Source organism: Zingiber officinale, chromosome 11A (genome assembly GCF_018446385.1).
Source record: "Zingiber officinale cultivar Zhangliang chromosome 11A, Zo_v1.1, whole genome shotgun sequence".
Lineage (NCBI taxonomy): Eukaryota > Viridiplantae > Streptophyta > Magnoliopsida > Zingiberales > Zingiberaceae > Zingiber > Zingiber officinale.
Genome location: NC_056006.1, coordinates 91,214,728 through 91,239,079, shown reverse-complemented (window position 1 = coordinate 91,239,079; position 24,352 = coordinate 91,214,728). Strand labels below are relative to the sequence as shown.

Sequence of the window (24,352 nt, the reverse complement as noted above, 5' to 3'; positions counted from 1 at the left end):
CGCAGCCTAATCAACAAAGTCATCGTCCCACTGACCCATAAAGATCTGGAAGAGGAAGCAAAAGCAATCCAGCTTTTATCACAACACTCGCTAGCGCAGCCGATGCAAATCATAAGTTTAGGTTCTTTTCCCTCAGCGAGAGCCGTAAGACAGGGGGCGAAATGACAAGAGGAAAGAGAGATGTGTCGATGAAAGAAGAAAAAGGGAAAAAAAAAAGTAAAAGCGCTAAAATTATCAATAAAAAAATCTTATATTGTAGTTATTTTTTAAGCCAAAACAAGTAAAATCTTATATTGTAGTTATTTAAAATGAAAAAATAAATTATTTTTTAATGCATTAACTAATAAGGATAAAATTGAAAAATTATTTGATTCCTATTGCTGACGTTGATTTAAACCAAACACTGATCCTGATTCTCATTCTTATTGACCCCATAATCAAACTCATTACCATTTCGATTCATAAATCTGAACCAAATGCCCCTTAACTTTTATAAATGATCATGTGGTGTCACGTCCCGAGGGAGTCCCTGCCAGAAGAAATTTCGACAGCATCTCACCTGTACGGGTGACAATATGAAACTTACTACATCAATCCAGATACCTCGACCAACACGGTCGGAACAATAACAATAAAAATAAGTCAAACACCCACACAGTTTAATAGTAAAACTAAACTAATGCAACGATAAGAAAAATCCTTTCAAATATCCTGCTCAACTACACCCATAAATCTCTAAACTTATATCCTACTCAACTACACCCATAAAACTCAAATCACGACGCAATAAAATCAACTCACCTCTTCTGTCGTCCAGGCAGACATGTAGTAAAACATATCCAATAAAACTCATCGACAATAAAGATAATACAATATTCATAAAGCAAAACCAGCATAAGTCCAATACATAGACAACTATATAGTAAGAAAAGAACAATGAAAAGGTCCATATGAAAATCTTCGAAATCTGGAGGGGGGGGACTAGTGACTGGAAATCCTCCGGACAGCCTCAACCTGAAAATAATATATCAACGAGGTGAGTCAACTCCTCAGCGGGTAACTACTGACATGCATAATAAGAAATATAATAAATAACACTAATCATGCGTACAGTCTTCTGATATAAGAAGGATAAATGCAACTGAAATAAATATGAGAACAACTGTACTAACTAGGACCTGGTGTATGGATAATAAACCAAGAGGTATCAAAATCCTGTATGCATGTTAAACATATGCATCCACCCAATATGCAACAAATATATGCAGCAAATACAAGCAATAAATGCATCAATACGTATGATGCCAATGACATGTCCTGGTCACCCCTACTGCCAGTCAGCCATCTCACACATGATGGTAAGACCGAGTGGGTAGGGTTGTGACAACCATGCACTCTGCCATCACTGCTCCTGATGAGTGACCGAGTGGACGGGATGCTGTCGGAGTACACCTATCCTCCTTACCCCAAATCATAAGTGGGGGAGCTCAATGCTCTCATCTCCCTGAGCCAGCCCAAAGGAGGGATCCCTGCCCTGCTATAACGCTGTGTCACACTACCCATGAGTGGACCAACGGAGCCCTTGATAGAGCAACCTACTACAACACACCCTGCCTGATAAAAACCACTAAACCATGAGTGGTTATGTGTACAGATTCATGTAACTGGTGATGTGCTCAACAATAATGGAGCCGACTATCGCATAGCATGCAATCATGCGAGATGGTGCATGATACTAAGCATGGGAATATCCTGAACCTATCCATCTCTACAAAATGTGTACCATAGGACAAAGAATCAAATCTAAGGTACACAGATCAGATAAGGTATAAAAACCTAGGTCCTGAACATACTAAGGCATGGTTATGTCACTACCTCTATAAGCATATGTAATCAAGTGGTACTAACATGAAATGCATAACAAGTAAACAAAAACAAGCATGTAATAGGTATCTGGTAGTGATAAACCGATGCAGATATGAAACATAATTATTACTACTTGTTAAAAACTACTATGCATATCAAGTGACATATCTAAAAAGACAAGTCAAAGTACCCACCTCCAATCGAAAAGTCTAATCCGGTCCAAATCTGACGTCAAGATACTCGTCTCGCGTCAAAATCCTGTGTCACCAATAGATATACTTTTATTTAGCTAAAATTCAAATGAATAGTTAAATAAAATCCTTCAAACTATTTAGGGCAAACCCCTAAACCATAAACATCAACCTACCTAAATTAAATCCAACGGTTAATTAAGGTTAGTTACTAAATCCCTAATCTACCCTTAGATTAATAATCCAAAAATAACTAACCTAAATTCCAATTACACATGAACAACTAATCATGTAGTCCATAACCTACCCACTTCAACACATATATCAAATCCCAACCCTTACCTCAAGTTCACAGCCGTTCTTGCTGCAGAAATCAAGCTGGAATCAAAGAATTGCTGCCCAACTAGGGTTGTTGGTTGCTGGAAGGAGTGACTGTCGGATCCAAGAACAACCCCACAATTTAGATCCACCGAAACCCTACACCTGCTGGACTAGATTAGAAGGGAAAAATAAAGGGTTCAACCAAACATTCCAAGTACAACCAACTCACCTTGCTGGCTGCGGTGGCCCTGCGCCGATGATGAAGAGCCTTTGCACCGGCGTGATCAAGGCCGAGAGGAGACAATGGGTCGAGACGCCAAGGACAGAGGGCAGAACCAAGGTCGCGCTCGACAATGGCACGTAGGGGAAGAACTAGGGCTCCAATGGCATCGACAGTAAGAAGAATCAAGGAACAAGGCTCAGTCGCCGATGCTAGGGCACAAGAGACGACGGCGCTGGGTCGGACCTGGTGGCATGCAACAATGATAGGAGGCGCAACGAGGTCAATGGGGTTGGCGATCTAGAGCAGAGGGGAGGCGCTCAGCACTGTGGCTCGCGGCGAGAAGGAAGACTAGGGCACGACGGTGGAGAGGCTAGGGCATCAGCGTCGGCTGTGATCGGAGGAAGATGATTGAGAAGAGGAATGGGATGGCTTTAAATCGTAAGGGGAAAACTGTCGCCGGTTAGGGCAAATCGGCGTGAGAGGAGGCTTGGGCACACGGGAAGGAGGCGGAGAAAAATAAAAGAAAAAGAAAAGAAAATAAAAAAAAGAAAATCAATATTTTCTCGTTAAAAGGGGTAGCCTAAACAAGCTTTCCTGGGACCCAATATTTATCCCCATAAACTCGTCATACGAGCTCCGAAAAATTCCCAAAAATTTTCTAAAAATTTTTGAAAATTTCCTTATGGTTATTCGCTCTTTTTTGGTATTTTACATTTGGTAAATGGTTCAATGTAAATGATTTTTATATATAATTTAGGGGTATAAATTCAGAAGAAAGAGTATTTAGTCCCTATACTTTGAAGAAATACCTATTCGATCAATATTATTCTGAAAAGTATTTTGATGAGTTTTTTTATAATTTAATCTTGACACTAACTCAGTTGTTCTTACATATTTTGAAACTGACACGATGAACAGTGACAAAATTACTATTGATCGTGCTAAAGCTTGGCTTTTAAATCTCTATTCAAACCCAGTTCAACAGTAGCTAGCTTCGGTTGGGTTTCAACGGTGGCTGGGTTATCGTAACTTAGTTCGACTTTCAGGCTGGCTGAACTTGAGCGAACCCAAGTGTGACAATGTATCCAACTTTTTATCTACAAAATCAAATTAAAACACACTAAGCACAAATCATGAATTAATAGCAATGAATTAGATTAGCTCAAAATATTCCTTGCTTAGCAAAAATCAACTCTCCAATCAATTTCCTAATCAAAATAATCTCCCTAACCAAATCATTCCAACAAAAATAGAACGTCACATGAACACACTATCAATGGGCCCTCAGCCAGACATTTCAGGTGAGGTCGAGGAGCATTTCCTATCTATCATTCCTGCCGAGGGGGTGGAGATGCCAACATTTACAGTTGAGAAGCTCTTTGGACCTCTTTTGACCTAGCTCTCGACCTCGACCCAACCCTCGACTTCGCTATCCGTAGAGGACCGACTTGCTAGACTTGAGGAGTCTTCTGTACAGATTTAGCAGTTAGTCTTGGAGGGTTTCACCTCTCTCCGGAAGGAGATGACCATCATATTTTGGCAACTAGATATACAGATGCAGTCAATACTTTAAGCTTTACAAGTGGCCAGTCAACCCCCACCTCCACTTGTTAATCATGGTCAGACCTGATTGTATTCAGTGCACTGTTATATATGGTGTATCTGTTTAAATTGATCTATATATTCAGCTATTTTTTTATCACTTTAGTTGGATAATCTAGGAAATACCTTTTTAGAGTAGAATATGTTTTTCCTTAAAATAATTTTCAAATAGTTTGTAAATTCTAGGGAAATTATTTGAGAATATGTTTTCTAAAAATTCTCATTTTCCTAGTATTTCAAAATATATTTTGGCCTTAATCTAGATCGCACACATAGAAAGCATGATTATATAGATCTAGGTAACGAGCATTTCACAAACACATTAAGTCTACCTTGATTGTGTATTCAAAAACTTAGAATGACATGAGATGCGTAAGTCTATTGTCTAGACTTCAGATGCTAATCCTAGTGCATCAACATATATAAGTCTTGGCGAAAAATACTAAAATTACAATGATCAACTTAAGTAATCCATTTTAGTCAAACACTAACTGGATTCACTTACTTAACTTGACTAATTACGTGAACACTGGTATCTTCTAATAGTGAGTTAGTAACTAACAATTAGACATTTAAGGATAATTTTAGATGAATATTATTTTTAAATAATGTTAGGTTCAGGGGGAGGATATTTGAAAACCGCTTTTGATTTTTTTTAAATTTTTGTTAAAAAAGTGTTTTTTTAAAGCATACTAAAACTTACTTCTAGAATATTCTTAAAACTATTTTGTTCAAAATTCTTTCAAATCTTTCTTTCAAAATTTATTTTAAAAAATACTACAAATCAAATGAAAGTGTTTTAAAATCTTCTTAAACATACTTTAAAAAAATACTTTGAAAGATGTTTTTAAAATACCTTGGAAAGTTTTTTGAAAAGTTTTATAAATTTCTTCAAAAGTTATTTTTTTTACTTTGAAAAATGACGTGTGTTTGAAAAACTATTTTGAAAATACTTCCAAAAATATTTTAGAAAGATAATTTTTAAAAATATTTTGTATAATTCTTGCAAAATTTATTTTTACAAATGGTTTGTTTTACAAAATCAAATTTTAAAATGTTGAAAACCTTTTGAAAAGTCAGAAAATTTCTGTCAAAATACTTTTGAAAATTTTATTAACTCTCTCTCCAATAGTCCTGCAAGTTTTTTGTGATTACTTTGAATAAATTATTACTTGCTTGTGTATTTATAATTTAATATGTTTATCTGTTTAGTTTGATGAATGTTAAAGGGGGAGGGTTAGAGATTAACTAAGAAAACCAAAGAAAATCTGAAAAACTTAACCCTAAAATGATAAAGAGATTAAACTTAATTGTTTAATTTTTCTCTTAAAATCATTTCTTATATATATGTTTTACATATTTTTTTCTAACTTTAACCCAGGTTGTTATTGCATCAAAAGGGAAAGATTGTTAGTGCATTTGACACCAATGATCAAACCTAAGTTTTGATAAATGACAAATGAATTAAAGTTAAATGTGTTGTTGATCTAACCTTGTTACCAAGTGTGCAGTGTTAACTAACTGACTAGTCAAGAGGATTTGACACAGAAAAGAAAGTCCAGTTGGATGTGCGATTCTTGTTGATGAAGTCCAGATGTGGAATTTTAGCAGAAGGTCAGAATGTTCGATTCCCGACAGAAGGACGTCCGGATGTGCAATTCCGACAGGAATACCTGGTGGGTCAGATTAGATGTCGAGGAGGTAACTTGACACTGATAAGTGAAGGTAAGTCACTGGAGGAGAGTAACTCAGTGAGGATGCGTTCCTGTTGAAGGGACAGTAGGCGTCGGTTCAATTTAGGTTCATTTCGAAAACCTATATTAAGACCCTAACTAGATCCTGGTATGGAGGGCAAGATCTAAGTCATAAATTAATCATATTATTAATGTGCTAGCCTTATTTTGTTAGTTAAATATTTCTATGTTGGACTAACACATTTTGCAGGGCAAAGGGAGCATAAAAGGCCTCGGGTGAACAATACCCGAGATGTCTTCCAGGCGACGAAAGACACCTTGAGTACTGTTCATGAAAGGCGCCTTCGAAAGCTTGGAAGACACCTTCCAACGAATAAAATTAGACTTTGTCAACGATAAGGAGTAAATTGTTCAGGATCAGATTTTACACATTAAAGGCACCTTCAATGCTATAGAAGGCGTATTCCACACCTTATAAAAGATCATCTCGGCCAAGGATTCAAAAACATCAATTGTACACACTTCTATGCATCATTTTGATATTCTGACTAGTCTAGCTTCCTGTTGCTACCCTACTACGATTCTGCTACATCCGGCTGCCTCTGAAAAGCCGTCCAACATCGAACTCAAGCTAACTGTCTACAAAGATTGTTGGGTAACGAAATTTAAATTCTATACTTAATTATTGCAAAAGGAAAGTGTAGCTTGTTACACTGTTCCAATTATTCTTTTTGTACTTGATCCTCTCTTCCGGTGGTTCAGGAAAAAGTTATTAGTGAATTACCTGTCGATAAGTTTGTGGGACTTAGATATTGAAGTAGAAGTTGCCGAAGGCTTCAAACTAAGTAAAACTGAAAGTGTCTTTTTACTCGTTTTTATTTTCGTGTTTAATTCTCTGCCGTGCATACTTTGTTTTTTAAAATAAAAAGAAAAGTTTTCGAAACCATGTGATTCCCCTCCTCGCCTCATGTGCGCCTCGATCCAACTAATAATTATGTTGGATTTTATGGAAACTACTTTAGGGATGACTGTTATGCTAAATTTTGTGACAGCATTACGGTCTTGTTGGATTTTATGGAAACTAACCATTGGTGTAGTGATTAAGGCATAGAGAAGACAGCTCGAACACGTCGAATTTTAACCCATGACCTAATGTTGTAGCATACCATATCTCAATCATCACACTGCCTAGAGGGGATGAATTAACTTTTATAAATGTGGCAAAAGGTGATTTGTTCACCTCTAGTTTACCCACCAATCTATCTCTATATCAATATAAAGAAGATAAATCATAAATAACTACTGACCATTAATATAATGACTAAAGTATAAAAAAAAACGTATTCAAACCTATCAAATTTTAATTCTATAACCTTAATATGATAATACCTGGTATTTTAACAATCGTACCCGTCTGAGGAGACTGAATTAACTTTTATAAATGATCACATGGTAAACGTAAATAATTTTTATATATAATTTAGGGGAATAAATTCAGAAGAAAGAGTATTTAGTCCTATAGAAATACCCGATTCGATCAATATTATTGTGAAAAGTATTTTGATGAGTTTTTCTTTTATACTTTAATCATGACACTGACTCAGTGATTCCTGCATATTTTGAAAAGGTGGTTGCAGTAGAAAAGAGGTGGATAAAAAAAGTTCAGAAGAAGTTCGAAAGACAAAAAAAAAAAAAGATCTCCTTAGTCTAAGACAGTGTTGTGTTATTCATTTAAGTGAAACCCAAACTGTTTTAGTATCTGAATTTGACTAGAGAAGTGACAGGGACACGACTTATCGAACAATTCAAATAAGTTGAAAATTTTAGAATAATAACAAGTGAAATGTGGTAAGGAATTGTGTAATAATTGGATGGGCCAAACAAATTAATTGAGTTAAATATTTTATTAAAGTGACTTGGACAAGTTAAATGACTAGAAACTAAGGTCCAAATTAGATGATCGAATATTTTGACTATATTAAATCAACTCTACAATGCTTGATTGAAATGGAAAGGCCATTGGATTCTTTTCAAAAAATGAATGATATTCAAAGTTTTTTTTCAGTAAAAAAAATATTTTTAATATTTTATATTTTCTTGTAACCCAAATAAACAAATACAAACACACAATGCTTCATATTTTACACATCTACATTGCTGCCCACAAACAAGCCAATCATATAGAAGGAATCACGCAATAATTATCTTATTTTCGGAGAGCACAAAAATATACTTTTCAATCCCCTCTCCACACCGCGTATTATTATATGATATTATTCTTTATATCCGAGCCAAACACCGCCTTCAACACACACTTCACAGACATGGCAGAGACGTGTGGCCATCGCCCTCTCTTCGCCACCCAGGCGGCGAGGGGAAGAACTGCTTACAGGCTCTACGCCAGTTCCATGCTCGTAGGTATTTGCCTGGTTTTAATCTACAGAGCGACTCACGCACCCGAAGCAGGAGAAAGCGGACGGTGGGCATGGTTTGGGATGCTCGCGGCGGAGCTCTGGTTCAGCTTCTACTGGATTATCACTCAGTCCGTGCGCTGGAACCCGGTCTACCGCACCACCTTCAAGGACAGGCTCTCGCAGTTGTAAGCAATCGATTTGAGTAGCTTTTTCATATATTTTTTTCGTTTTTTTCCCCCGCGCGTGTAGCGGATCGAGTTGGTACTGCTGGCCAACGGCGAATTACTGCATGCAGGGACGAAGCGGAATTGCCGTGCGTGGACATCTTCGTGTGCACCGCCGACCCGGTCGCGGAGCCGCCGGCGATGGTAGTCTCCACCGTGCTGTCCCTGATGGCGTACGACTACCCGTCGGAGAAGCTGAGCGTGTACCTCTCCGACGACAGCGGATCGGAGTTGACGTTCTACGCTATTTGTGAGGCCGCGCAGTTCGCGAAGCGTTGGCTACCGTTCTGTCGGAGACACCGGGTAGAGCCGAGATCGCCGGCGGCGTATTTTGCAGGGTCTGCTGAGGCTTCTGACGACAAGGAACACTCGGATATGAAGGTAGGACATGTTCTGTTCGGTCAAGTCGTGATTCATTTGTAAGAATCTCAAGTATTGGCTGTCTCAGAATCTGTTCAGAGAAATGGAAAGTCGGATCGAAGCAGTATCCATTCTTGGAAAAGTACCTAAAGAACAAAAAACACACAAAGGATTCTCGGAATGGACCTCAGACATGACATCCAAGAATCATCCACCTGTCGTTCAGGTACATTAACTCACTTCAATTGCCGGATTACTGATTCCTCTCATATTAATTTCACATGACGTCTATTTTTGTTTCCAGATTTTAATTGATAGCAGAGAGGAAAACTCAGTCGACATCGATGGAACTGTGCTACCCACCCTGGTGTATATGGCACGGGAGAAGAGACCGCAGCACCATCACAATTTCAAAGCCGGCGCCATGAATGCTCTGGTAACAACTCAAAACCTTCGAACAAGCATAAACCACAGGATTGATCATTTTGATGATTTCAACTGTTTGTATCTACTCAGTTGAGGGTGTCCTCAGTGATAAGCAACAGCCCGATCATCCTCAACGTAGACTGCGACATGTATTCAAACAATTCGCAGTCGATCCGAGACGCCCTCTGCTTCGTCATGGATGAAGAGCAAGGCCATGATGTTGCCTTTGTGCAATTTCCTCAGGGCTATGAAAATACCACCGACAATGACCTCTATGCCAATGCATTCAAAGCCATCAATTACGTAAGCACTCCAGTAGTAAATTGAATTTGATTAAGCCAATTTTTTTGAACTTATTTGCAATGTTGTTGGATGATGATTAAGGTGGAGCTAAGTGGGCTGGATGACTTGGGAGGACCTCTGTACATTGGAACTGGTTGCTTCCATAGAAGGAATACTCTCTGTGGAACAAAGTACAGTACGGAATACAAGGAAGACTGGAAAAGAATAACAAAGATGGAGAAGAAAGAAAGTGTCTCGATCCTGGAAGACACAGCAAAGTCGCTCGCCACTTGTATCTATGAATTCAACACTCAATGGGGCAAAGAGGTCTTTAATTCTCTACCACATAACTCAAATATGTTTCGATTTCACATCGGCTCATTATTCGATCACCTCAAATGGCAGATGGGATTGAAGTATGGATGCGCGGTGGAGGACGTGATCACAGGACTAATAATTCACTGCAGGGGTTGGCGATCCGTCTACTTCAATCCCGAGAGAAAAGGCTTCTTAGGAGCTTCACCCACGACATTACTACAGACACTGGTGCAGCACAAAAGATGGAGCGAGGGTAATCTCCAAATCGTCCTCTCCAAGTACTGTCCTCTGTTCTACGGCCATGGCAAGCTCAAGCTCGGACATCGAATGGGCTACTGCATCTACGGTCTGTGGGCTGCCAATTCCATCCCCACTCTGTTCTACCTCACAATCCCGTCTCTGTTCCTCCTCAAAGGCGTCTCGTTGTTCCCGGAGGCATCTAGTCCATGGTTCGCTCCCTTCGCCTACGTCGCCGTGGCTAAAAATGCGTTCAGTCTGGTGGAATCCTTTGTCAGCGGCGATACGTTGGTGGGGTGGTGGAACATCCAGAGGATGTGGATGCTGAAGAGGACGACTTCGTACCTCTTCGCCACCATCGATAACATGCTGGCGCTGGTGGGGGCTTCCAAGGCGGCGTTCGTGATCACGGCGAAGGTGGCCGAGGCCGACGACAGTGCGAAGAGGTACGAGCGGGAGGTGATGGAGTTCGGAACGACGGCATCGGCGGGGGTGATGTTTGTGATAATTGGAACGATGGCGTTGATCAATCTGGCGTGCTTGGTGGTCGGATTGCAGAGGGCAGTTGTGGATCAGGCGTTTGGAGGGCTCTTGATTCAGAATGCGGTGTGTGGGTTGGTGGTGGCGTTGAATCTGCCGATCTACGAGGCGATGTTCTTGAGGAAGGACAAGGGGAGGATGTCATCATCAACCGTGTTCGCTTCTGCGGGATTGTCTGTGTTAGCTTGTGTTCTTCCCGTGCTGTAGCTTTTTAAGTTAAGATCCGGACAGACTTTAACAGGCATTACAAAGTCTGATTACCTTGATACTACTCGAACTAATTGTGCTCTAAATTGAAGGTACTAGGTAATAAATTGACATAATACTTTCTACTCATTTATTTTATCAAATTATTTTTTTTAATAATTTCTAATTTTTTTCTCAGGATTATATTTTTAATCATTTTAAAATTAATCAGTTGCAATTCAAATACTCGAATTATAAAAAAAATAATAAAAATTGCCACACACCTTATTATCTGTTTGTCTTTTTTAAAGTTGTAAGATGGGTCAATCCGTGACGGGATAAGTCGATCTGTGATGGATCAATCATTTGGTGGGGCGGGATGGGTCAACTCGTCAATTTGGCGGGTTAAAAAATTTTCAAACCCAACTTAATCTAAGACGGATTGTAGGTTTGATGGGTCAACTCGTGAGTCTATTAATTTTTTAAAAAAATAAATAATAAATATTTCATATATTCAACGTTTTACTTCTGAATGATTTTATATTTTAAATATAAATAGATATAAATGAGTATTTATGTGGTATGTGGGATGAAAAGTATTATTTTTATTTTAAAATTATAATCAAGAAAGATAATAAATTGTTGTAAAACTTAGCTTACGTATGTTTCTTAATCCGCGGGTCAACTCAGGCCTATCGCGGGTCGACCTGCGTGGGTCGCGGGCCTAGGCGAGTCGACTCGCGATAAGCTTAGGTTGATAAAATTTTAATTCAATATATTTAAATTATTTGACGAGACGGGTCAATCGATCCAATCCAAATTAACTGCTTTAGTATTCGTAAGCGGCAGTTGTAAAACATCTCGAGCTTTTGTAGCAAAATATAACTGACAAATCAGTCCTGCGGGAACGGAAATAGGAGAATAATTTTAATATTTTTATTATTTTCCTGAGTTGGGTTTTCAGTGTTTTTAATCTTTTACATGGTTAGGATCTGGGACACATGTTTAATTGTTTTTCAAAATCTTTTGATTAATAATTTGTGATCGTGAATCAATAGAATCAACAAATTTAATAATTATTCATTGTATTAGTTGTATCGTAGTACGAAGTAGCGATTTTGAGAGATGGATGACAATCGGTCTGACTGGTTTAGAGAGGATGAAAAGATTGGATAGAGAAAATCCAATCTAATGCATAAACAATCACCGGACAAACGTGGAAGAGCAAGACGTTTATCAGATTAAGTGCAAGCGTGATAAGAAATAACCACTAGATTCCAGGTTTAGAACGTTGAACAAAGGTCGACGAACATAGTGTCGGTCTTAACGGAGCGACGATTTTAACACACTTCATATGTGTGTGATAGAAACTTGGATTCTCATGTGGAATCAGAAGCTTGTGATAATGGAACCGGTGGTACTTGAGTCCTGTACATATCTAGATAAGTACATGGAGCGTTAGAGACTAAAAATCAAGGAAGGGGTCCCTGACGCTAGTCCTCCGGCGCTCAAGTAAAGTCTTTTTTTCAACGAAACAGGATATACAGGAAGGAAGAAAAAGGAATTGTTGAAGATGCATGCGGATATATGCGTACCTTATCAATGATGATGACCTCCCTTTTTATATGATTCTGTTTGCCTTTTAAGCCTGCACATTGTCAGAAAATATCGGGTGTCAAGGCATGTCAAGTGAGGGAGGATGCCCGGCAGCCTCCCATTGGTAGGAGGAAGGTTCCATTTTTAGTGTATGGCAGAACACTGGAATATTCCCTGAGTCACGGCAGTTATTCGCTGACAGGATGTTACGATTATCTGACACTATTGTCGCTTAGTGTTATCCGTCCTGCCCAAGTTCATCCCTAGGTAGCTTGAGATGATTACCTAAATATGGTGTAAGGACTGAACTTTGATGCCCTAACCCGTATGCAATCAGCTAGGGGCTATCAAGGGACTACGCCTGATCGAGATGAAGAGAATGAGCTGTGTGGAACTGACCGGGAACCATCTGAGACTGTGACCAAGGACTAAGTCTGCATGGCTTGATCGGGGCAGAGCGGTCGAGGATTGTTTGGCATATGTGCCATATGTAAAGACTGAGCTTGGATAACCTGAGCAGTAGGTATCCGACCAAGAACAAGTTAAAACCTCGGCCCGGAGCTCAGCCCTGAGGACCCTACTTGTCTGTGACCGATCGGGAATTATATAGAAGGTGAAGTGGGGAAGTTGAACCGTCACCTCCCCTTGATTGTTGACTACCATATTCTCTTAACTATTGACTTTCTGGTATTATCGAATCTCCCATTTACGCACCGTATCACAACTTGTAGCAGAGAGGAAGGTGGATGCCGAAACTTCCATAGATGGTTCACATTCAAAGATCGTGAAGCTGAGGATGGAGCAGGGATTTCTCCAACTGCTGCAACCTTGATGTGATTAAGCATGCATGAAGAGGCCAACGCAAAAACTACCAAGGCTAGCCCTGCAGTAATTATCCGTGACCATCTGAGGGTTACTAATACAGATTGTTCCCATCTGAGCTTTTGTAGTTTTGCTTACGCTTCAGTGCATTTTCTGGAACTTTTCCTTCAAACACACTAGCTAGAAACTTGGAAGTGGCCCTAGCTATAGACGATGCTCCAAAATCGATAAGTTAGATGCGAGAAATCTTTAGTATATAACAATGAGCCGCATGAGTCGACTCTCACTAAGAATGTAACCTCTATATCTACAACTGCTTCAGAGAATCTTGATATGACTTCAATTTCAGAAACGGATCGGAAGTGGTGAGGAATCATCCACTGGATGTTATGTTGGGTGTAAAATTCGTTACAATTTTTATGATCGTCTTAGAAGCTTTGTTTCACATTTCTGAGTTTGTGCCAGATGCACAAGAACTTACAGTCAAGGTGGCTTGAGCAGATGATCTCAAGTTGTCAGCTGTTATAAGTCGATCTCCCAAGCTCTTTCAGAATACTGCCGGTGGTTGCATGAGCTGAGTTGATTGCAAAGTCGTCAAGTTTTTTGTCGAGAGTCAACGAGGAGCCAAGGGATTTCCCCGACTTGAATGGAACCAGAGTTGATACTTTGACGCGTCCAAGAGTCACCGACGAGATGACGAGAGATGTAACATGAACATCGAGTGGATGCCAAGTCTCGCAGGATGCGGTCTTTTTAAAACATACTCATTTCCTTCAGCTGTGCTCTAAGATTTAGATGAACGTCTGTCTCTCAAAATAAAATGACACAACTATAAAAACAACCTAGCACTGGTTGTTGTGGTGATCTAAACTTATACCTAAACACTATCACTATTTCTGCCGAGTAGGAAAAACGTATGGCAGAATGAAAAGATGAGGAGAACAAGTACTATCCATTGCTTCTCACGTCACAAACTCTCTTCTCAAACGACACTGTGCTCTCTTATTCGTCTTCACTCTACCTTTTGTGCAATGTGACAAACACGAGTTACGCTACATGTTCTCGAGTATGTCGAAGAGAATGATGGCAAAGTGTAACTGATTCACATGAGCATATCATGTTTTGACCGGTCCGTTATAAATAAAAGTGTTTACATAAAAATCCTTAGGTTGATATACTCTGGTCCTAGATTTTCATTTCATTTTGCTTTGAATCAGTCGTAAAGCCTCATTTTTTTATCGTGGTACTAAAATCTACAAGTCGTATTTCCATTTAAATATTTCTAACAATCCCCCACATAAATAGAAACAAAGAGTTATGATAGCCTTCGACAGTTGAGTCGAGTATAGGATAGATAGGTATTAACCCTTTGAACATTCCCTTGTAAATATCTGTTTGTTCACTAGTTGATCAGTGGACACGATGTCTGTGAACTATTCAGTTGGTATAAGCATTGACAAATCTTATCCAAGACTCTTCCTGATATAGCTCAGGTCTTATGAGTGTGTTCCTTGATCATTAACATGCCTAATTATGTGAGAAGCGCTAAGAATTGTGCCTCTAATTCTTTTTGAAGTGACCTAACTTCTTTCTCACATAGATGATCTTTCGGGAATAAATACTCTCCTATGATCATTAAAAGTGCAACATCTTACCCTGCATCCGATCACTGTTTCCTCAGGTTATTATCCACAGTGATTGTCTAGTTAGTTGTAATTAGGATGTCCCTTTGAACCTAGTTCTTGGGATCTTTAGTCAGCATAAGTTGAGTTTCCTTTGCACTAAACGCTAGCATCGACATTTATCTCAAGTCCATTCCTTTCGAGTAGCTTACAACTAACTCTCGAGTTAACCCTTTGGTTAGCGGATCCACTAAATTATCCTTTGACTATATATAGTCAATAGTGATAACCCCTATTAAGAGCAGTTATCTAATGATGTTATGTCTAGACATATTTGTCTAGACCTACCATTATATAAATAGCTCTATGCCCGACTAATTGTTGATTGGCTATCGCAATGTATGCATCTTCTAAGAATTGTCAAAACCATTCAGCCTCTTCACCACATTTGTCAAGAGCTATAAACTTAGAATCCATCGTGGATCTAGTTATTACGGCTTGCTTAGACAATTTCCATAAAATGGATGCACCTTCTAAAGTGAAGACATATCCACTGGTAGACTTAGAGTCTTGCATATCAGTTATCCAATTTGCATCGCTATAGCCTTCGAGCACAACAGTATTAGTGCAGGGAGCACTAGACGATCGAACCTAAGTTTTGATTATGGCAAAGGGCCCAAAGTTAAGGTTTCTTATTATCTAACAAGGTTGAATGAGCTTGCAGGAAAGTTTCAAGTGTTCTTAGGCAAATGTCCTAACTGTGGTTAGGCAAGGCAAAGTCTTGGTAGGTCTAGTACTTTGGGCAAAATCCTAGAGTCGGGGACTCTAGGTGAAAATCCTAGTGGTTGCGGACTAGGTGGAAATCTGGACGGGCCGTGGAGCGGACGTTCAGCATGAATACTTGAAGTCTCGGACACTGAGCAAAAGTCCAGACGGTATAGAGGACTGGTATGGCAAAAGGTAAACTCTTTTGAGAAGAGTAGGTGAGGACGCGTTCCCTCGAAAAGGGAACAGTAGGCATCGGTTCGACCAAGAGTTTCAGCGAAACTCAAAGTTAAAACTGGACAGTCCGAAGCTGTCAAATTCATAGTAAAATTTATATTCTGGATATTGGTTATTGCTTGAACTAACTTTATTTTGCAGAAAATAAAGTGCTAGAAAGAACTGGTCTGGGTGCCCGAAAGGGATCCAGGCGCCCAGAGCTAGTCCAGGCGCCGAACCTGGTCCAGGCGCCCAGACTTGATCCCAGCGCTCCGAATGTCAAAGTCTATCCCTTCGCCAGGTTGGAGCGCGTTGATTGGATGAGCTGATGTCACGGTCCAAGTGCCCGAAACAACCTATATAAGCAGCATTCAACTAAGAGACAAGAACACAACTTTGATTCGCAATTGCTTTCTTGAGCACTGCTCTAAAGACGTTCCTGTAACTCCAGGATGCGACTCCGACGATTGAGTGACGCTGCTCAGACGACCAAGCAACACAACTCTGATGATTGAGTGACGCGACTCCAACAACTGAAAGCACAACCTTCCAAATCCCCAGAAGTTATTGGTATACTTTTAATTACAGCACTTTAATTATAAAACTATTGTAATTGTCTTTTTAAAAGATTTGCCGAACTGATAGTGAATTGCCCAACAATCGCGGGCCTTGGAGTAGGAGCCGTCACAAACTTTGAACCAAGTAAAAAACAAACTATGTTAGCTTTGTTTGTTTTTTTCTATCTTTCTTTCCATTGGATTATCTCCGATTATGTTTTTTGAAATGAATTAGCCACGAGTGCTATTCACCCCCTCTAGCGCAACGATCCTACAATTGGTATCAGAGTGGGGCCACTTCGAATTGGTGAAACCACCATTCAAGCAATCTTTTTCGTGGTATTAGTAGTTTTATTTTTTTTTAGAGTCGATCGGAATGGGTACAGTTGCCTCATTCCGATCAGTTTATCACAATCGAGATTTCTTTCTTCTCAAAGTTAGTGCAACACCACTCGAGTTCATTTATTTAAATTCTTTATCCCGCACTACTAATCCAAGACAAAGTCTTGGTACAATTTTTTTTAATTGTGTGCAAGATTTCTGTAATGTCACACCAAGAAGGTTATAACACTGCATGTCCTCCCCTCTTCGGTGAATGACAATCGTTGAAAAATTATTATCGAGTCAAAGTACGCAGCGGAAAATAATAATGAAAACAATGCTAACACACCAAGTTTTACTTGGTTCGGAGTCTTCATCGACTCCTACTCCAAGGCCTGCACGTGAGAGTACTTTCATTGAGCAATCCACTAATAGTTCACAAAAGAGTTACACAATAAGTACAAGAACTATAAAATAAAGTTACCGACAACAAGGAAAATAAAAACTTAGTCCCAGGTTGTCGGAGAAGCTTCACAGCGTCGCAGGAGCGTCTTTGGAGCAGCGCGCAAGAAAGCAGTTGTAGAGAGAAGTTGTATTTTGTGGTCCTAGTGGAAGGCTACTTATATAGGCAATTCTGGGCGCCTAAATCCCTTCCAAGCGCCTAGACCTTGACGTCAACCATCCAATCAACGCGCTCCAAGCTGGCGACAAGATTGATTTTGGGAATTTCGGGTGACCAGATCCCTTCTGCGTGCCTGGACAAACTTTTCCAGTAGCCTATATTTCCTGCAATGAAGTTAGTCCGAGACAATAAAACTTATATTACCCTATAAAACAAGTGTTAGTACAATTATAGTCAAGAGTAGCAATTAGATTCTATTTCCTTGAGACCAGAATCTAGTCAAGATCTCAACTTAGATTTTCCAAATGGATCTAGGTTGGATTGACGCCTACTGTTCCCTCAAACGGGGAACGCGTCATCACCAAGTCACTCTCCTCCAGTGACTTACCTTAACTTACCGCTTTGCCAGACATCCGGTCAGCCTGTCGACCTGTCTAGACTTCATGCCAGCTATCCAGTCGGCCCGTTGACTAACCTGGACTTCGTGCCAAATATCCGGTTAACCCGTCGACCTATTTGGACTTTGTACTAGCTATCGAGTCAGCCTGTCGACCTAGCTGGATTTCTTACCAGATATCTAGTCAGCCCGTCGACCTATCTGGACTTCTCCTGCATACTTAGTTAAATCGTTAGATCACATTAAACCTAACTTAACTTACTTTGTCATTCATCAAAACCTGAGTTAGACCTTTGGTGCAGTCTGCACTAACAATCTCCCCCTTTTTGATGTAATGACAACCTGGGTTAAGTTAGGAAAAAATAATATGCAAAAATAAATGACATGATTTTTAAGTTAGTCTTGTTTTGATGTTATTCTAGGTATTTTGCTAACTTAATCCACCTAACCCTCCCCCTTTGACATTCATCAAAAAATAGGAATAGACAATACATGGAAAAAATTTGCTAAGTAAAGTAACAAAAAAAAACTTTGACAATAGAAAATTTTCAGGATTACTTGAGGGAGTTAAAAACAGCTTAGAAAATAAGTTAATTAACTTGAAGAGAATCTTTAAAGACATCTTGTAGAGTGATTTTTAAAAGGAAAAACTATATGTCAGGATTTCCAAAAATAAGATGATTTTGAAATTATTTTCCAAATCTACAAAGTTTTCAAAATATAAGATTTCCAAAAGATACAAAAATTTGATAGTTCTAAGTTTTTGTAAAAATAACTTTAAAGATTAGAAAATTTGAAATAGTTTTCAAAATATACTAATTTTTCATAAGGTTTCAAAAGAAAAGTTTTTGCAAAAATAACTTTAAGGTTAGAAAATTCAAAATTATTTTTCAAAATAAAAACAAGGAATATTTTGAAAATAGCTAGGTTTTTAAGATAACTTTTGAAAGCATTTGAAAAACGTTCTTCAAAAATATCTTTTAAAATAATATTTCAAAAACTTAAATAGTCGTCAAACTGATTTACAAAGTTATCATTTAAAAAGACTAAGGGTGATAAACTTGAAGTGTTTACAAACTTTATAGTTTTGAAAATGCTAGTAGTAAAAAAAAAGAAACAATTTTCAAAATAATTTTTAAGTTATTAATCCTCCTCCTGAACCTAACATTATTTCAAAATAGATAACTAAAAAAATATCCTTAACTGTCTAACAATTAGTTACTTACTAACTATCATATGATAGCAGTTTTCACTTGGTCAGTCATGTTAAGTTAATTTATCCAGTTAGTATTTGACTAAGCTGAAAAACTTAACCAGATTACTGTCAGTTTGGTATTTAATGCCCAGACTTGTATTGATGCACTGATATAAACATCTTAAGTCCAGGCAATTTGTCTATGCATTTCACCCCTTTCTAAGTTTAGCAATACACAAACAAGGTAGTCCTAGTGTGTTGGTGAGATGCTCAAGTCCTAGATCTATAGGAGCATGCTTTCTAAGGGTTTGATCTAGACTAAGGCTAAAAGTAATTTTAAAAAATCTAAAAATAAGGGAAGTTTTGAGAAAAATAAATAAAGAATTTCACCCTAGAATTTAAAAAAAAAAATTTTGAAAGCAATTTTGAAATTAAGAGTCCTAGTCTATTAAGCATATTCCTAATTATCGATGCAAGTTACTAAATTCACTTTCAGGGAGAAGTTTAGTGAATATGTCAGATAGGTTTGACTAGGACTCAATGTATTTGAGTTCAATGTCACCTTTACTGACATGATCCCTAATAAAGTGATGTCTAATTTCGATGTGTTTAGTTCTTAAATGATTCATAGGATTTTTTATTAAATTAATTGAACTAACATTATCAATTAATACTTTTGTATTTGTAAAGTTTAACTTGAAGTTTTTTAAAGTGTGCATCATCCATAATAATTGGGCAACACATTGTTGGAGCAATCCCAATGGTTCGTGGGACCATGTGTTTTGGTGTTTGGGCAAAGGGTTTAAGTTAGGTTTACCCTCGTTATTTGATATGTGTACTTGAGTTGTGCAGGACTGCAGGTGACACATTTGACTCAGGTTGACGGCTTCGGGTCCGATGAAGGATGGCATTGAGGACAAGCCGCGGGCTTGAATGCATCTGAGGGATCGTGGACAAGGCAGCAAGGACAAGGGCCGAGGGAAGCGACTTCGAGGCATACGCGAAGGATGGCATTGGAGACAAGCCGCGAGCTTGGATGCATCCGAGGGACGAGAGCCAAAGGAAGTAGGCTTGAAGGCAAGAGGTCAAAGCTGCAAAGAAGAGTCAAGTGAGTCGTGAGGGTCCGAGTGCGAGTGAAATGTACTCGGGATGGGAAACCCTAAGTTTAGGGTTGTACCGATCGGGTGGTGAGCATTACATGCGTGCCGAAATGGTTGGATCGGTCATTGGTCATGAGACCGATCGGTGATAGATAGCCGTTGAGTCTTGGTTGGTGGCACCGATCGGTGGTGCATGGACCGATCGGTAGCAGCAAATGGTGATTTCCCAACTCTATAAGAAGGAGCTTGGGATGGCCCACGAAATTAGACTTGGTTAAAGCCTAATTAGTAGTCTCTAAGTGCTCAAAGGTTCCCTTGTGTCCAAGTGTTTTTGGAGAGTGTTGTGGTGAGGTTTCTCCACCCACAAGGAGGTTGAGCTAGCCGGAGTTTGCCGGGGACTAATCCACCAACGGATTGAGGGATCGTCCACCTTACGGACAGCCGTGGAGTAGGAGCATCATCTCCGAACCACGTAAACAAACGTGTTAGCGGTTTGCATTTCCATTCTTGTATTTAGTATTTATCTTTCGTATTCGTATTTGTATTCTTTGTATTCCGCTGTGCTAACGAATACGTAGGAAGCTAACGATTTGGGGGTGCCGTCTATCCAACCCCCCTTCAAGCCGGCCACCGATCCTCCAACACACATTCTCCTATAGTTATATATTCTGCCTCAGTAGTATATAAGGCAACACAGTGTTGTTTCCTACTAAACCAGCTGACAAGTGATGGACCAAGTAGCTGACACCCACCACTTGTACTTTTACGGTCCAGTTTACAGCCAGCATAGTCTGAGTCAGAGTAGCCTATGAGTTCAAAATTGGATATTCTAGGATACCAGATTCCTACATTTGATGTTCCTTTGAGATATCTAAAAATTCTTTTGATGTTAGTCAAATGTGATTCTTTAGCATATATTTGGTATGTAGCACACATACTAATTGCAAATAAAATATTAGGTCAACTTGTAATTAAGTATAGAAAGCTATCTATGGCACTTCTATAGTATTTTATGTCATGTTGGTTTTCCATTTGGGTCATCATCTAAGATTGTGTTAGTTTTCATAAGTGTCTTTATTTCTTTAGTATTTCCCATTCTAAATTTGTTAAGTAATTCTTTAATATATTTTTGTTGATAAATATAATTACCTTCATTTGTTTGTTTAATTTGTAACCCTAAAAAGTAAGTTAGTTTACCTACTAAGCTCATTTCAAATTCTTGTTCCATTAGGGTCATAAATTCTTGTAAAAATTCTGAATTGGTTGATCCCAAAGATTATATCATCTACATATACTTAAGCTATAAAAATATCTTGCTTAATTGATTTGACAAATAGAGTTGGGTCAATTTATCCTTGATTGAATCCTTTGGAAATTACGTAAGAGGTTAACCTTTCATATCATGCCCTAGGTGCTTATTTAAAACCATATAAGGTTTTCTTAAGTTTAAATACATGGTCAGGATGATCTAAACTCTCAAACTCAGGTGGTTGACCTATATAAACTTTCTCTTTTATTAGCCCATTTAAAAGGTGGATTTTACATCCATTTGATAAAGTTTAAATCCTTTATGGGTTGCATAGCTAAGTAGTATTCTAATGGACTCTAGTCTGGCTACTGAGACATATGTTTCATCATAGTCAAGTCTCTCTACTTGACTAAACCCTTTAGCAACTGTTGGTGTAGCGGGGTCAGCAAGAGGGTGTTGGATCGAAAGCGCTAGAGGAGGGGGGGGGTGAATAGCGCTCGTGGCTTTCACTCTTTTTGAATTCGTAAAACTATCGAGTTATAAAGCAGCGGAAATAAATAAAGAGAACAATCAACACACAGAAGCACACCAAGATTTATTTGGTTCGGAGCCTAGGGCAACTCCTACTCCAAGGCCCATGCTCGTTGAGTGTTTACGTTGGGCAACAACTATAATCACGAAAGAGTATTACAAACTAGGTATAATTATGAACTGAAATAAACTTTATACCGACAACAACTAGATTGAAACTGCAGCTTCGGGTCGTCGGGATGTCGTTATAGCACTTCGGGATCGTCTCGTAGGCAGCTTGCAGCGTAAGGATTGCTTAGAATTCGTTGTATCAAGCTGCTGGTCGAAGTCCCCTTTTAAACAGTGCTAGAGGCGCCTCCAAGCCTGTCCGAGGCGCCTCCAAGCCGCTGAGTCGCACGCGTGGATTAGCGCAAACCTAGTCGCGCCTCATCCCTCTGAAGGCGCCTCCAAGCTGCTCCAAGGCGCCTCCAACGCCTGGTCCAACGCACCTCCAGCTTCCTCCGAGGCGCCTCCAACTCCTCTGGACAGCTGGCTTCGGCTAACACCCGAGGCACCTCCACGCTCCATGGAGGCACCTCGGACACTGTTTATCCGAGGTCTGAGTTGCTCCTTTGTTCCTACAAATTGTGTTAGACCCAAACACAAACCCTGCAAAACAAAGTTAGCACAGAAATAATATGATAGATAAATTTGACAGTCGTCGGACTGTCCGGGTCTGACTTCGAATTTCCAACCGGAAACCCTAGGTCGACCCGACGCCTACTGTTCCCTCTACGGGGAACGCGTCCTCACCTACTCCACTCAGGTGATTTACCTGTTTCCTTGCTCAGCGTTCGAAGCTTTCGGACTTTCTGCTGGACTTTCTCTTTCCGGCTGATCCAGTCTTTCACCTGGTTCGCGACACCAGGACTTTCCACCTAGGGTTACCCCCCTAGGACTTTTGCCTGAAGCTCTCGACCTACCAAGACTTTCCGCATAGGGTTACCACCCCCTATGACCTAGGGTTACCACCCCCTAGGGTTTTCCACCTTCCTAACCGTAGCTAGGACTTTCCTGAAACACTCAATCAAGTGCATTAGATCACAAAACAACTTAACTTTGAATTCCTTTGCCATTATCAAAACAATGGTCGATCGTCGGATGCTTCCCGCACCAACAGAGGGGAGGGGTAAATTGCCTACAAAATAAGAACTACCCTCCTCGTACTTTCAACTTTAAAAATAGCAACAATAATAAAAATAAACGAAATAGAAAATAAGTGACTTAGGAAATTAACTTGGTTACAACCTAGGTGGTTATTAATCCAAGGCGGTTGAATAGCTCTACTAGAAATGTCTCCTTCACTGTAGGCGGAGAAGTCTTTTTACACACTAAGAAAGCTCAGATGTTGCTAGGAATTGAATACAGAATTGAATGCTTAATTATTAACTCCAGGGGCCTTTATATAGCTCTTGGAAACTCCATCTCGAGTCTTGAGGGTGCCTCCAGCCGAGGCATCGGATAAAACTTTATCCAAATTCGAAACAATCAAGTAGACTGGGTCTAGGGCGCCCACAATGGCATTGAGGGCACCTTCAATGTTGAGGGCACCTTCAATGCTGTTGAGGGCGCCTTCAATGTTGAGGGCGTCTTCAATGTTGAGGGTGCCCTCAATGCTATTGAGGGTGCCTTCAACCTGCATGGTATAAATATCTTCTAGCTTCTCTTTTTCTTCTTCTTCCGAAGCAACGATCGCTTGAGTGATTTCGGCCAACCGAAATAGGGCTCACCCGAATCTAATTTTTGGCCTTCTCCTCGAGCAGGCTTCCACTTCGGCTTCTCGTCCCTCGAACGTTGCGTATGTTCTTCTCATCCACCGGTGTACTCTTCTGCAGCTCTTTCGTCCTTCGGATGCACCGAGCCCGTCAGCTCCCTTCCCGTGTCGTCCTTCTCACTAGCTGCATCTTCCGCTCGACTTCCTGCACTCCTAAGCTCCTGCACACTTAGACACAGGGATTAAAACCAAACAGGACCTAACCTAACTTGGTTGATTACATCAAAACAACCACGGGATTCAACAATCTCTCCCTTTTTGATGTGCATCAACCCAAGTTTAAGTTAGGGTAAACCAAACAAGTAATTTAAAGAAATTACAAAACTAACATTTCAAGCATAAAGTTTGCAATTAAAAATAAATTGCAATACTAAGTATATAATGAATTTATCTATCAAAATTTAAAATTTTAAAAAATAACTTGAAATTTTTTTTTAACTCCCCCTGAACTTATACTGACTCTCCTCCTTTGATTACATCAAAAAACAGGGGACAAATTTCCAAGTTAATGAAGTAAAGAACACACTCAAATAATTGTCTAAGTTAAAACAAACTTTTAACACTATTTTTAAGTTACCAAAAGTTTAAATAATTGACAAGAATTTTAAAAGCATTAACCGATATTTTATGCTTTATCAGATTGTCAATTAAATACGTAATTC

At 39.4% G+C, this 24,352-nt stretch overlaps 1 protein-coding gene and 1 long non-coding RNA gene across 2 annotated transcripts; one reads left to right on the top strand and one right to left on the bottom strand.

Moving 5' to 3' along the window:
* Positions 1–826: 826 nt before the first annotated feature.
* LOC122032482 lies at positions 827–3,091 on the bottom strand. The gene is made up of 4 exons (XR_006126103.1): positions 2,608–3,091; positions 2,400–2,540; positions 2,061–2,124; positions 827–1,014 (listed from the first exon to the last, which is right to left on the bottom strand). It is a non-coding gene; the product is annotated as an uncharacterized LOC122032482 (long non-coding RNA).
* A 5,108-nt stretch (positions 3,092–8,199) lies between these two features.
* LOC122032192 (cellulose synthase-like protein E6) lies at positions 8,200–10,942 on the top strand. The gene is made up of 7 exons (XM_042591449.1): positions 8,200–8,496; positions 8,607–8,916; positions 8,984–9,121; positions 9,200–9,331; positions 9,412–9,624; positions 9,706–9,930; positions 10,009–10,942. The coding sequence occupies exons 1-7, from the start codon at positions 8,222–8,224 to the stop codon at positions 10,903–10,905; spliced, it is 2,190 nt and encodes a 729-aa protein (XP_042447383.1). The 5' UTR covers positions 8,200–8,221; the 3' UTR covers positions 10,906–10,942.
* Positions 10,943–24,352: the final 13,410 nt, after the last annotated feature.